This window comes from Ambystoma mexicanum, chromosome 2p (genome assembly GCF_040938575.1).
Source record: "Ambystoma mexicanum isolate Mex_15411 chromosome 2p, UKY_AmexF1_1, whole genome shotgun sequence".
Lineage (NCBI taxonomy): Eukaryota > Metazoa > Chordata > Amphibia > Caudata > Ambystomatidae > Ambystoma > Ambystoma mexicanum.
The window spans coordinates 448636866-448652674 of NC_090923.1; the positions used below are offsets into that span (position 1 = coordinate 448636866).

General features: G+C 44.8%; 1 protein-coding gene across 3 annotated transcripts in view; it reads right to left on the minus strand.

Moving 5' to 3' along the window:
* Nucleotides 1-9488: 9488 nt before the first annotated feature.
* FRMD4B (FERM domain containing 4B) overlaps nucleotides 9489-15809 on the minus strand; it is a 1720334-nt gene continuing 1714013 nt past the window's right edge. For all 3 annotated transcript variants that reach the window (XM_069643814.1, XM_069643813.1, XM_069643812.1), the window contains one exon: nucleotides 9489-13751. In XM_069643814.1, coding sequence (XP_069499915.1) covers nucleotides 13628-13751 — 124 coding nt within the window. In that variant the 3' untranslated portion in view covers nucleotides 9489-13627. The remainder of the gene's footprint in view (nucleotides 13752-15809) is intronic.

Sequence of the window (15809 nt, forward strand, 5' to 3'; positions counted from 1 at the left end):
TCCTGCGTGGACCTGAAGCATTTGCCTTGCCAAATCATCAGTTCATATCCGAGCCACGATTAGGTCTCTTCGCAAGGCATTGGTCTCTTGTCTAGAGGTTTGGACTTCAGCCCGCAATTCCCCTAGTAATTGGGCCAGTTGATCGGTTTCCATAACACCCAGGCAGAGATTCAGAGAGGCTTCACGTTCTATTACGCTCACCTGGTCTCTGTAGGGAGGTTGGGGCACGGTTGGAGCCCTCCCTGGATTCAGCTCCCCAGGATCGATTCTCACCCCCAGCTTCTGCCTAGCACACTGTTCTGGACACTGATACTGCTCCTGTGGGAACATGAGAGGTAATAAGAATGGGGTGGAGGTGTTGTGACTCCCCTCAGATCTTTCGTCCCAAAATGAGGTGAGTACGTGTTTACCCATATAGGCTCACCTGGTATTTAGTGAAGGCGAGCTCTCTGTCCTGCTTCTGATCAGGAGGGGTGCTTCTTGATGGCCCAGTTGCTTCACTGGTCCATAGATGTGGTGGCCCAGACCGGCTATGACCGAACCACTTGTAGGTAAAAGTTTTTGTGTTGATTATTGTTCATATGAGTATTAATGCCTTGTCACATGATTTAAGTTTGTTCTCTTTATAATGTCTCTTTCTCTCCTACAGGTGGCGATGAACAGCGGAGACGTTATGCCGGTGTAGGACTTCGGAGTGTTCCCCGAGAAGGTAAGCGCGAGATGTGACAGCGCACGATCTTAAGTAATGTCCCTATCAGGTTTCTAACCTTATTTCTCCTTTTCTCCTGCAGGGATGATCTGGCGGCGCTCTGAGGAGAGTTGCGGTGCGCGGACCAGATGGCGGGAGAAGGAAGCCTGCCACTGCGATGAAGTTGAGCGGTGAGTCGGTGCTCGAGGCGCGGGTCAGGTAAGATGTGCAGTCGGTGGTAGAATTCCATGAGCCAGGTAAGTGCGCTCTGGTAGATCGAGGATGGAGTTGCTGCGAGCAGGTAAGGGGCGCATCAGTGATGATTCAGCTGGTCCTGATGGAGAAAAACGGGTAAGTGCACCCCAGCGATGGTTTTGCTGTCTCTGCAGGTAAGATACCTTCTCCGCGATGGTTTGCTGTCTCTGCAGGTAAGATGCCTTCACCGCGATAGTTTGCTGTCTTTGCAGGTAAGATGCCTTCTCCGCAATGGTTTGCTGGACTACAGGTAAGTGGCTTCTCCGAGATGGGTTGTTGTAGAACAGGCAAGAAGCTTCTCCGAGGTGATTACTCTGGAACAGAGGTAATGTGCTTCTCAGACGGCGGTGAGGGTTACGCTGCTTTAGGCAGAATAACACAAAGCCTAGGCCTGCGGGCGGGGCAAGCTTATATAGCCTGGTATCGGCCACGCCCCCTTGCTCTGCTAGATGGTTCCACCCTGCCACTCTCAAATGCTTGTGCACGTGCAGCTTCTTGGATTCCTTATGGCCACGCCCGGCCCCGATTTAAGTGGATGACTGAGATGAGTTGGAATAGCGCATGTCCAGGGGAAAAAGTGTGAAGAGCACACTTTCTTATGAGCCTGGCACCAGGACTGGGTTCAACTGGACCCTTTAGGGGATGGGAACTGGGGTTCCAGTGCAGTGGCCATGACATTTAATAGACCATTCTGACATATTTCATGGATGGTTCTTATTACAGGGATAGAAATAGTTGTTGTGGAGAGTAGGAAATTACCAAATTCCACCTAAGCAGGGTAGCAGAGTTGATTGCACTGCTATTTTCTTGCAGAGTCACAGAGATTATATATATATATATATATATATATATATATATATATATATATATATATATATATATATATATATATATAAAAACAGATTCATGATATGCATTTTGTGTTGCTCATGGTTTTAGTCAGTTGTGGAAGCCGCACGACTCCCTGACCTGATCTAGTTCACCCATAAAGAAACCTTGCTAGAGGCTATCATGGTACCAAAGAAACCTAAGCAGCCACCAAGGGACTGCCCGCTGTCTACATTCCATGATAGGCAGCACACCAACCTTTTGCTAGTGAGGTTGCATGCGGGAACCGTTGCAGATTGAACAGCTAAATTGGCAGCCAGATAAATAAATCAAAAAATCACTCTTAGGTTCAGTATGATTTAAGCCTAAAAGCGGTCTCATAGTCACCCCTTTCAGTACACTTGAGGAACTGGTATTACCCAAATTGACCTTTTACAATTGACCTAATTATAGTAGTCCTAATTGACCTTCTGCACAATTGACCTTTATATTATTTTAGTTATTTCATATATGTATTGGGTTGGTTTTGGATTATAAATAATATAAGGCAATTGGGTGGGAGGTTGCGGGGGGTTTTGGATTGGGTGGAGGTTTGAGGGGGTTTTCCCCCTGCATATATGTCCAAATTGACCTTCTAAATTAGGTCAATTCTCCCGAGGTCAATTGTGAAAAGGTCAATTAGTATACAACTGAGGACTTAGCACACATTCAGGAGGTAGCTCCTGCTATAGAAATAGACTTCTGGGTACAAAAGTGCTGTTGATTAAGTGAAGACTCATTATAGCAGGAGGCACATGGTTGTCTTGTTTATCCAAAGGTACTTTTGTGTCACTTGACTAATATATCATGGCTTGAAAATGTGGGAAAAGAAGTTATGATCTCCACATTAAATCAGGATTTCCAGCTTTGACCGAGGACTATTGAGGGCGATGTATCATCTGTCTACAGAATAATATTGGGAAGGCACTGCACACAACACAGGGAGCACACCCACCACCATATGGTCCCTTTATCAACCTCCAGGTCGATTTTGATTCCATTATCACAATGTAATAATCTGCAAAATGTGCTGGTACTTTTAGACATTGGCCCCCATTAGGACCCTGGCGTTAAGGGGTTAACGGCACGGTAAAAGGTGTTGGCGCCTTTAAACCCTTAACGCCTTACTACGAGGTCCCTTTGCGGATCCTGACCTGAATGGCTGGTCTGGACCAGCCGTTAAAGTAGGGACCCGCAAAGGGACCTTGATGGCAATTACGGTACCGCAATTTGCGGTACCGTAATTGCTGCCTTCCCCATTCCCATTGAGCCCTATGGGGCAAAAATGGGAATGGGGAAGGGCCATGGAGAAAGGGGGAATTACCGCCCCGCCAACCTTGGAATGGGGTGGTAATTCCCCCTTTCTCCATGGCGGACTCCGGCATGGACCATGGTGCTAATAGCACCATGGTTTAGAGCCGGAGTCCTAATGAGGGCCATTGTCTCGAGCTGGGTGGAGGTGTACCCATGCATGAGAGCAGACACTATCTCAATAGCATAGGCTTTGCTGAAGGACTTTATGCCCAGGTTTGAGATATCAGTCAGTATAAAAAGAGATGGAAGTCCACATTTTGTCAATCAATGCATAAAGGAACTGCATGCTGCATTAATTATATAGCTCAACATCCACTGTAAACACCAACCCCAATCAGCGGTCAGTGGAATGGCAGAATGGTATTATAAAGCTCAGAGATTTTCTACTAGCAGCTGTGGCGTTTACCCTGCTCACCGCCAGTGAAGAACGCCCATGTCATTATTCACCGGTCTGGTGATGTACTCCTTGATTATTGCAGAAACTTGATCTTCTCTATCAGATCTGTCCAAATGCATGTGAAATGCTGCCAAAGAAGCCAGTGCCCAGATGTAGGTGTCCTTTCCAGGTACTGTAGACTAAGGGACTGCTATGAAGGTTGGGGAACTCTCCACCTGGGTGCACACCTACCAGTGTAAGAGGAGTGTGCCTCTTGTAAAGGAGGCCTGATTATAATATGATCCAGGCAGTGTTGGGACTCATATATTGATTACTCTGAATGACTTTTTCCTTTAAAAAGGAATATAAATTGTTAACAACCAGACATGTGTCTGCTGGTGAGAAATAGAATATTTTATGGGTAGCGACTACTTCAGAAGAAGAATCATAGTCATCATATAAGAAAATATATGTCATAATCTGGCAGGGAGGAACCTGTGGATTGAGTGGAGACTCAAAATTGGGGATTGACCTTTTCTTGGGATGTATTCCGAAACTAGCCGAGTCTCAACCATGTCAAATCCCTTACTGTTGCGGGTCCCTACCTAATTGGATCTCAGATACTGACTATTTGAAAGCATTGGTGGTGGAACAGCAACCAATGACACTCTTGCTTGTGCCAAGATACAAGACTTTTTGAACAATTAACACATAAGGAGCCGGGAAGATGTGCATCATCAGAACTGGCCACAAGAACCTGAAAATGATTAGGAATCCCTGCAGATCCATGGCTGTGGAGAAACCTTTGGGAGCATAACAGCAGGAGACGTCGAAGACAGATATGCACCTTTTACACCACGGGCAAGGGTGATGGTTATCATGATGTACAGAAGGTGTGACCTCCTGGAAGCCAAGCTCTATATCGGACTACTGCCTCAGGAACAACCCCTGACTTCTGAAAAGGATTCAGCACTAACTGGTTTTATGGCCCCCTATGCATCTACAATAACAATGTCTTAGCATGTCAGTTAGAAGCTGGGTATGCTAGTGGGAACAGGATATGCTAGGAAAGGTATACACAAGGTACTTCAAGGTGTAGTTCTGTTTCAAGAAAACAATAGTTGTGTACAGATGGTATTATTGTCATCTGCCGACATTCACTTCCTACTGAAGACCAATGCTAGAAAGCATTTTGGCCAGCAGAAATAACGCAGATGGTAGGATTGATTTTTACTATGAGCAGAATTGGACCAGTTTGATCCTTAGTGATTTGTGAATCTTTTAGAATTGCTGCCGCAGGTTGAGAAAATTGAGGAGGACTAGGAGGAATTACACATAATAGCTGCTATTTTCAATACAAGAAAACAGGCGTTTCAAATGGCACACTGGATTGCCATCTTGTGCACCCCGCTGATTTGAAATGTTAGCTCCCTAAAAGTGCTAAAGAAAGAACTTTAGTTACCCCCGATTTGAATTTGATACTTTCCCTTTGACAAAGTTGGAGATCACCTTTGTTAGAATTTGAATTTTATTTTCTTTAAATAAATTCGAGTTTTCAAAAACTGCCAGTTTTCTTACCCAGAACTGTGTGGTGGGACTATATGAATGGGTTCATTATATCAGTCCCCCTGGCGTAAGAATCATAGATTAACAGAAACATATTTTACAGTAGTACAATTACCAATACTACAGTACTGCAAGAAGTAGTTTTACCAGGACTACTACTACTACAGCTACTGGCAGTAGTACTTTAGTACTGCCAGTAGTAGGCATAGTAACAGTACTACCAGTAGTACCATTGATACTTGTGATTCTGATTGTAGTACTAATTCTGCTGATGCTGCTATTACTACTACTGGCAGAGGTAATAGTATAGCTACTGGTAGTAACTCTACTAAAACAGGCAGTACCATTAGTAGTACTAGCAGCAGTAATTGTAATTGGTTATTTATAATGTACTTAATACCCAGAGGTTTCTAAGCGCGGAGCAGGGGATCAAATATGTGTCGCACTGCGTCGTCTTGCTTTCAAGATGAGCGTGTTGCCCCTGAGCTATCCTCCTGAGCAGTATTATCGACCAATAGTGGTACTGATACAATACAGATAAAAAACATTTCTGAAATGATTGAGGATGGAAATGTGTCTTTGTTGCTCCTATTGGCTCTGTCATCGGCATTTGATCTGGTCGATCATGACCTACTAGCGGATAGACTAGAACATGTCGGGAGATGTTCCCCCATGGCGATAGCATGGCTCAAATCTTTTCTGGGCCCTAGAATGGCATGTGTAACTAGAGGAGAAGCCGAGTCACACAAGACACCTTTAACATGTGGGAACCCCAGGGATCTTGTTTATCCCCCTTGTTATTCAACATTTATGTTAAATGCTTATGTGACCTCGTTCAGTCCCTGGCAGTGAAATTTGCCAACTACGCAGATGACACCCAGATAGTATTCAAGCTATCTGGGGTCTATGAGAAAGACGTAGAAAAGGTAAATATAGTATTTAGGGAAATCCAGAAACGGATGGCCCTAAACTCCTTTGGCACTAAATGACTCGAAGACAGAGCTACCTATCCTCGGAATGTCAGTCCAGAAAAACCAAACACCCTTTGAGTGCCTGGAAATGAATGATAATTGGTTGGCCGAAGACCAACCGCCTCATTTACAGTGTTAAGAATATATATTCATTAGTTATTACGTAGCTATTAGTTCAACTAGAGTGAAGCCATTTTAAGATGACTAGAATCGCCATTTTGTTTTCTCTCTCTGCTCTCTCTAAGGTTGCCACTTTGCCTCATGTAAAACTGCTTTGCTGTAGATATTATTTTTCTTCAATGGTCCAAGGCTAAGAAACATGTTGAAACATTACACTGGAGAGCCAGACAGAAATGCCCGATTCCCTCCCTCACATATCCTTGAAGACAGGGAGCAAGGCATTTAATCAGTACACAAATGCCAGCGAGTCACCTGAAAGAATAGCAATGTACAAAACTAGCATTTAAAGAGTTGAATTATGATCTTCTTTACGGCCCCCCTTTCTGAGCCCAGTGAGACCCCGGAGAGCGGGCTGACCTCTAGAGCGAGAATCGAAACTAAGAGATAGTGAGGTCTGGTATGTGCCAGTCTCCTACGCGCAGCTTGCCCATGAAAAACAGAAACGCTTTGTTCTCGCAAATAAAGAATGGTGTCTGTAAAATTGAAGATTGCAAACCGTTACTAAATATGGTGGTCTGAGGTGTCATATTTGTCATACTGGTCAATCATCGCCTCTAATTCAAAGGGAAATGAATTGAGGGCGGCATCAAATGTGTCATACTGTGTCATTGCTGATTGTAAGGTGCTCGATTTGTATATATGTAACTGATGTACATTTCACTCTCTCTTGCGTCCCCCGAGGTCTGTCAGACACAAATCATGGGGCGTGGGACCATTTGACCAACTGGGACTTCATTGTATTGCAATAAACCCTAGATTTTGGAAACGGAACCTTGTGTCTGCCGTATCTATTTGAGTGTGGTGACTGTGCCTTCTTTCCACATCCGAGTGTCCCTCAGGGGCCCCTTTCAGGAAGACCCCATAGACTGAGTAATTTAGATTCATGATACAAAAGCTATGTGATTACTGGAAACTCTATCCCAATGTCGGATTCAGTAAAGACAAAGGGAGTCTATTTTGATTCCCACCTCTCTTTTCAAAAACATGTTTCCCATTTTAAATCTTCGTGTTCATATTATGTATATCTATTTGTGGCAGATTCGCCCCTACTTATCTGAATCCAACAGGGCTTGGATTACTGCGACCATAGAAAACATGAAGTTGAATTACTGTAACAGTCTTCTTTTGGGGACATCAAAAGACAACACAAGGAAACTTCAAATATTGAAAAATGGTGCAGTTCGAGCAGTCTGCAGTCTGGATCGCCGATCCCATGTCTCGGACTATCGCAGGAAACTACATTGGCTTCCGATTGATCAACGCATCCATTTCAAAGGCGCCGTCATGGTGTTTATATGCCTGATGGGCAAAGCTCCGATTTACCTTTCCTCTATAGTGAAAAAATGTCTGTGAGCGCCCTGAGGCCTTTGGGCAAGTGGCACTATATAAAACATATTTTAGTTAGTTGTACTGCTACTGCTGAAAGTTGGAGTGTTACAGCTGCTACTACAAATACCCTTTCTATCAGTAGTACTAACAGCAGAAGCAGCATTGATAGTATGAACAGAAACAGGAGTACCACCACTGCTACCACCGGTAGTATCAGTGTGTTACTGGATACAATATTCTCTTATACTGGTATTACTTCTACTACTTATAGTAGTTGCACTGGTAGTTACTACAAGTATTAATGTTGGTGGAAATGTTAATACCGTGACATAGTACTACTGCTGCTGGTAGCAATGGCACAACTGTGGCAGTAGTATTGCTACGACTAATAGTAGCACTGCTACTATTTGTGTGGCAGGATTAGTATTAGGTAACTGAAGTTGCTGGTGTAACTGGTGTAAAGAGAAATGCTACTTTTTTCTATGCGCTGATGCTGTGGTAATGCATAAGCACGCTGAACTTCCTCCCCTCCTCTGATGTCACTTCCTCTGTATGATCGTAAATGCAGCTGACATAAGGGAGGACCACCTATAGCAAGAAAAATTCTTCTAGAAATGTTGAAAATAAGATTGATGGAAGGGCAGTTGATAAAACATGAACAGTTAGTAAGACTATAGTTGTTTTTTTTTAAGAACTGTATGTGACCTTTACATTGATAATCCCAGCACTTCTCAGGTGGCCTGCATTACTCTACGCGGATCAGTACTGGCAACTATACACATAGTCATTATATTTTGTTATGGAACTGCACAGTTATTTCTCAGCAGGAGTGGCATGCATTCAATGAAAGGTACAAGCTTCTTTTTTCACCAGTGCTGATCATCTTTTCATGGGATATCACAGACAATGTTTTGAGCGTTTCAGAACATCTGCACGGGGCTGCGGTTACATTCTCCGTGGGACATTATTAGCCACTTCACTTCGAGCATTTTGCACCCCCAAACCTTAATAGACGTACGTACTAGATCACACGACACGAGACCTAGACGTTGCCCAAAATGCACTTTGTATTCTGCACCTTGTCCGTTCTTCTTAGATATACATTTGCATGTTTTTTGGCAAAGCTCTTGGTATATTTCAGGCCTGGTCTTTTCATTGGCTCCGTTTCTCTCTGCGGCTGTTACTTCCCTCGTGGCTGTTGATGTTTAAGGAGAATGGAAGATGGACCCGGATCTTGAGGACACGCCACGCCCTTACACTGGGATACCAACTTTCTAGCAAATCCTTTTCCAATAATGACCGTAACCATGGTGGAAATTCCAAATTACCTGTTAGAAATGGTTGCTCCTGAACTGCTATGGGAAAAATGCTGTTTATTTTACATACGCTTAATAGATGGTTCCAGGAGTCTATTACTTGCTATTATTATGCCATTTGACCAATATAATTCCACTTCTTTTTCCGCAAGTTGACTGGTCAACCGTAACTTCCCCTTGGGAATCACTAAACCATGGCCAGACGTGCTCACATGTGGGAAACGTCCTTACTAAACCGATGGCATGATCCAAGGCATTTGACCAATCTGATAGGTAGGCATATGGGGATTTCTTACTGGTAATCTTCATTACTCCTAGACCAATTCTTCCTCGTCCCAGTACGTGTTCTGTACTGGGACGAGGAAGAGAGTCGTGGACGTAATGCCTTCTAATCCCTGGCCCTTTTCTCCCCCTCACTCTGGAGTGGTCCAATCTTGGGCACCATTTTAGAGATCACAGTCACTGGCTTATTCGGCTGCGCTTCACCCAGTCCTGTAAACGTACAATCTTTCAATATGGCACTGCTCAAGAAGTCACCTTTCTCGTTGCACCTGCTCTAGGAGAAGCACAGCAATTGCACAATGTGCACGGAATGTTCCAATAAATCACAGACAAAGGGCGACTCCTGCAGTTTTAATTGCACACTTTAATTTTTACTGACCTCTGCATTATTGTCTCAAAGGTCAGAAGTAGCAAAAGGCAACGCAAAGAGGTTTATTACAGGTGAATGCTATACACATGGGAAAAGGAATTCATTATTGTATGTGTTCCTCTTTAAACCTCATTAGTACAAATGACTAAGGACCAGCTTAACAAATGCATGTCTATATCACATGCTGCAGAATAAAGGTAAAAAAAGGCTCCAAAAGGTTTGCTTACAAAGGTTTCTATATACAGCATGAACAGGAAGTTACCAAGTGATTGTATACAAAAGAAAGGAAACAGCACCTTGTCTTGGAATTATGAAGTACGGCACAGTTTAGGACATGGAATGATTGCTGACATCTCACTTTCGTGGTGTAGTTGTGCATGAGATCATCCGCAGCTTGCCCCTGAGAGGTGCATCGAAAGAGTGGCCTAAAGTCAGGGCTCAGTGAGGCTCCACCTGGAGGCGATGCATGACTTCGGTCCTAGAAGACCATGGCATGGATGGTGAATGGAGGCAGTCTGCTCTGCAAGTTCTTATACTATTCAATATGGTTTACAACTTAATGGCTGGAGCTGGGGCGGTACATGAGACACTGTAACCATGCACAAGCACTCTGCAATTGCGTGGGAGGTGGGACAAGGTGATGGGCGAGCCCAGCGGACCTGGGTGCCTTTCCATGGACCAAAGAGCACCACTGGTTGGTTGGAATCCCAACAGTGCCAGCTCAGCCCTCCCTCCTACTGAGGGCAATAAAATAACGCCCAGGTACTTGAGGAATAGTAACTGCTAGGGGTCATATTATAAATATTGAAATTTGCACTGGAGGGATCTGTGAGTGTTTGCAATTAAGTGCAAAAGGTCCCCTGCGAGCATATTTCATCATTCCTAAATTGTAGTGTAAACGAATGGCATTAAACCTGGTGTTAACAGGTTTAACATGTTTATGTTGACCTTCGATTGAGTAAAATTGTAAATGCCAGCTGCCATTAACATTTGGTTCGCTCCTCCTTATCTATCCACCCTGGAAGTCCACCAACTTTCCCCGGATCGGTAAAAGAGGTGGTAAGCATTATTGGCATTTTCTACTCATTTGGGAGTGTAGAAAATAAGGACCTGAATATCCAAGCGCCTAGAGGAGATTCCGTTTGTGGTGTGTGCCACATATATTGCTCATTAACTGAAGGTGGCCAGAAGCGTAACAGCCCCCCTCCACGTGGAATCGCCCCTTGATTACAGGAATGAGCATGGCGCCCTCCATTTACTTTCCTGCATCATTTTAGCATACATCCATGCCTTGCCTTTTTGCCAACGAAGCCATGCCTTGCATCGTGATTGGGGGCGGGCTCTCACCGAGCTGTCCTCTGGGACCACCATCTTGCAGCCAGCACTGGCCCGGCCGGCTGTGCTTTCCATGAAGGCATTTAGCAGGATCTTGGAATGTTAGGCTGATCGGTGACTCGGTATTGTGGGTCATACACCGATGAGCGAAACACACATCCTGCGATTGGCCCTCAGCGTAAGGCACCAACGCAGCCTTTTTACTTTCTGTCCATCTACATTAAAATACTGGCCCCGGAAAGGAAAGAATGGACCGACACGCATCAAGCATTCCATGACAAACATTCCCACTGCAAATGGCACCAGACATTTTAAATAGATACCTGACCAGCAGATTCTTGCGCATACATTTAGAACAATTCATCATCACCCCCACAACGTGTCTGTACCTCAGAAAGCTCAAATGTGTGTGCTTGGAACCGTTCACTTTGACCACATTTACACATATTTACAAATGTACAGTGTACTTTTCTCTTGGAAGCTGCTGTGTAGCTATGACAATTCAGCCACATGCTTAAACCCAGCTGGGCGACATGTATGCCTCATCACGCCGCGATCATCACCAGCACGCGTGAAGGATAGACTTTACTGTGGAGGCCAGTCTCGTTCACGCACGGGATTGCTTGATCCTCATTCGCTATCCTTTGCTCACTCCGAGATTTGCATCATCCAGGTCGCCATTGTTCAATCGCCGAACGCTCATCCTCCATTCACTCTAAAGCCTTACTCATCCTTCGCCCAGATACACTACTCTTCATTCATCCCAAGGCATTCCTAAGCCCATATATAGTAATGTTCATTCACGCTCAGGCTTGTTTCATCCAATAGAAACTACTGTCCATTCACTCAGAGGCCCGCCTTAACCAGTGCACCCTATTCCAATGACTCACGCGCTAGCTGTATCCCATTCACTACTCATCACTCAGTCACATGCTTGCCTTATTCATTGTACAAGGCGCTGGTCACTCACAGGATTTCTGTATCACAGGAACCATCCTTTGCTTAGTACTCTCACAGGATTGCTGCATCACATGCATGGTTCACTAAAAGGCTTGTCGCATCACAAACACAATGCGTTGTTCACTCACGGCATTGCAGTATCACAGGAACCATCCTTCGCTTAGTTCTCTCACAGGATTGCTGTGTCACGTGCATGGTTCACGCAAAGGCTTGTTGCATCACGCACACACAATGCATCATTCACTCACAGGATTGCTGCAACACATACACAGTGCATCGTTCACTCGCAGATGTGCCGCATCACACGCACAATGCGTCATTCACTCACAGGTTTGCTGTATCACAGGAACCATCCTTCGCTTAGTACTCTCACAGGATTGCTGCATCACATGCATGGTTCACTAAAAGGCTTGTCGCATCACAAACACAATGCGTTGTTCACTCACGGCATTGCAGTATCACAGGAACCATCCTTCGCTTAGTTCTCTCACAGGATTGCTGTGTCACGTGCATGGTTCACGCAAAGGCTTGTTGCATCACGCACGCAATGCATTGTTCACTCACAGGATTGCTGCAACACATACACAGTGCATCGTTCACTCGCAGATGTGCCGCATCACACGCACAATGCGTCATTCACTCACAGGTTTGCTGTATCACAGGAACCATCCTTCGCTTAGTACTCTCACAGGATTGCTGTGTCACATGCATGGTTCACTCAAAGACTTGTCCCATCACACACACACAATGCATCATTCACTCACAGGATTGCTGCATCACAGGAACCATCCTTCGCGTAGTTCTCTCACAGACTTGTCGCGTCACACACACAATGCGTTGTTCACTCACAGGATTGCCGCAACACATGCACAGTGCATCATTCACTCGCGGTGTGCTGCATCACACGCACAATGCGTCATTCACTCACTGCGTTGCTGTATCACAGGAACCATCCTTCGATTGGTACTCTCACAGGATTGCTGTGTCACATGCATGGTTCACTCAAAGGCTTGTCGCATCACACACGCAATGTGTTGTTCACTCACAGGATTGCCGCAACACATGCACAGTGCATCGTTCACTCGCAGGTGCGCTGCATCACAAGCACAATGCGTCCTTCACTCACAGGCTTGCTTTATGACATACACATTGTGTCATACACATACTATCCTATGCACGATCCATGATTCACTCATAGGCTTGCCATGTGGACATGCCCATTGTGTCACTCACACCGAGGCTTGCCTTATCGTATGCACTATCCTTCGCACACATCTAGGATTTCCTACTGCCAATCACAATACTCCGATCACTCTTTCACCAGTCTTGTCCCAGGCACTGATCTTGATTCACTCACTGGAATCACTCATTATAGAATTGTTCTGTTCATAGCAACGTCGCTGATCGAGCACATATCACAACATATCACACGATTCGTCTCCTTTCACGTATGTGTACTGTGCTCGGAAGTAAAAATGTATTCCCTGAACAGAGCCCTTGTTCACAGTTTTAACACCTTCCAGCTCCCTAAAAAGTGCTTGCTACGTATAAATACTTAAACCAAGTGCTGTCTTGTTTGAGCGCCGCACTGTGTCGGCTGTCCAGACTGCGGGTGTTCTTCGTCCGCACTGCATGGAACGGCCATTGTTTGAGTTTATTCCTGTCCACTACAGATGGCAACATGTCCTCTTCACTCCAATTCCTGCAAAAGCCCGTATGTAGACTGTTCTCAGTAATAGTTCTGCTGGGAGGCGCAGGGTGTGCAAGGCACGCATGGAGGAGAATGTGGCGGTGCGACAAGTGAGGCCGGGCACCTCTTCAGACCAGCGTGCCAGGCTTGGAATCCTCGTGCCAGTACAGGCTATGGTCGTCACCGGGCAGGTCCTCCTCGAGCTGGTTGGCTATTGGGATGTGGTCCAGGTGGCATGGCTCTGTGTACTGTCTGGAAAAGAACACAAGCCGCGATTAAAAAGGGTAAGCACCGTGCCCAAGCCATAACAACACAATCGGACAGTAGATACGGGAGCAACACGGCATGCAGTAAACACAGCCTTTACACGTATTCCCTCGCCACCTGTGTCCAATATTGCTAGTAGAATAACTTTGACTATTTAGATGCATATGAAGATGTGAACTGTGGTAAATGTTTCCATCTTCCTATAAGCATTTTTTCTTGTAGCAGGAACGAGTTTTAGCCCTGGATAAACACACCATATCAACACTATTCCAAATAGTTTTATGTAAACAAAATATACAAACATATATATTGTCTTTCAACCTACACACGCTCGCCCCAATGCGGATGACATTTGTGTACATTTAAATGTCGATAAATTAAATCTCAAGGAAGAAAATCCAAAGCTTGTTATCAAGATAAGAGTACGCAAATGTGTTTATTTATTTAATTATTGGTGGTCTTTGTATCGTGGTCATACTGCTTTTTGGCTTCTTCTGAGAGCGAAGGACAGGGCCTGCATTCCCTGCACATATGATGTTCAGCACACTGGTGACAGAGGTACTGCAATGGAAGAATTGTCTGGGGCGTGGCACCTGGGATTCAGTGCTGAAAACGGCACATTTGAAGCTTAGTTTTTCAATCCATTGAAGTGTACAATCCAGGGTGTTCGGGATATACACAATGAATATTTATTAGAACAATTTACATAGGATGAATTTACATATAATAAAGATTATACATATAATGAATTTCAGTGGTGATTATTTGTAGGTTTTGTTGGTAATTCTATGATTCCCCCAATCTGTGAGTCCAGCTATAGACAACATCAGAAAATCTGAAGCAGTGCATGATGGGAGGGTCGGTTTGAAAACACATCAATTGGTTGGATATCATCTGACGCCGGAAAAGTGCCTAAATAAGGTGAAATAAATGTGAACGCGCAAGAGGTATAAGGAGCATAAAGGTGGCAATTCATGTACAGCTATGCACATTGCTAATGAGGCTTCACCTTGGGTATTACGTACAGTCCTAGCGGCGAGCCGCCACCAGGGTAAAGACAGAGTACAGGCGTTCCAGAAACGGGCTGCTAGGATTCAAGGTTTTTAATGAGGCCTTCAGCTCCAAGGCCTTTGAGAACAACTTTTTAAAAGTTTAGAAATTGGTGGCCAGTATTGGAGAGGAAGCGGAGTGTGGGATGTCTGAAGTGAGTGGAAATGTCAGAGAACGGCAAGATCAAGGGTGAAGTGCAGGTGAGCGTGACCACCGTCGGTCCTATCTCCCGCGCAGGCTCACAATATGGATTTAAAGGTGACATTAGAAGGCCGGACGTAGACATGGCTGTGACGGCAGTGAACCCATGCAACTGAATAGCATGAATGTTCTTTATAATTTTCAGGTGTCTAAGGGATGCGCTTCCATGCATGATCTGCATCGCTCCAAGGGAGTCTCAGTTCCTGATTGGTCAAAGGTGATATGATTGTCCCCTTTCATCTAATGCATCTTGAGTTTATTTGGACCATCCTGGTCATTTGATGGCCGTTCAGGGCATCAGTGTGTGGGAAGTTCAGCTCCCTGCATGTATAGGATTCTCCTTTGTTAGCTTGAGGGCCTTCTGGAGAAAGTTGCTAGTAATTCCGGTGTATTGATCCCCTAGACGGAGAGGAATCCGCTCAAGGTGGTTTGCAAGGTAAGATCTTTGCATCATGGTGGGCTATCAGAATACTGCATAGTCCAAAACACACACATATACATCTTTTAATCTTAACACGAACACAGTTGCTGTCTGGAGAGCGAAGGCAATTTCTAGAGCATTCCAGGTGCCCCTGGAATTAGAGGTCATAATCGGAGATCAGAAGTGGGAACTCCGGTGCAAAGGTAATATGTTTATAATTGAGGAACTGTCATTAGTGTGTAGAATAACCCTTGAAGGGAAGTGATGGAGATAAAGCCAGCACGCAGATCTCAAGGAGGACTACAACAGGCAAGGCAAGCGTACAGTGAGATCCCGACTAAGGGCTCGGAGGCAAAATAAGCAGGAAATAG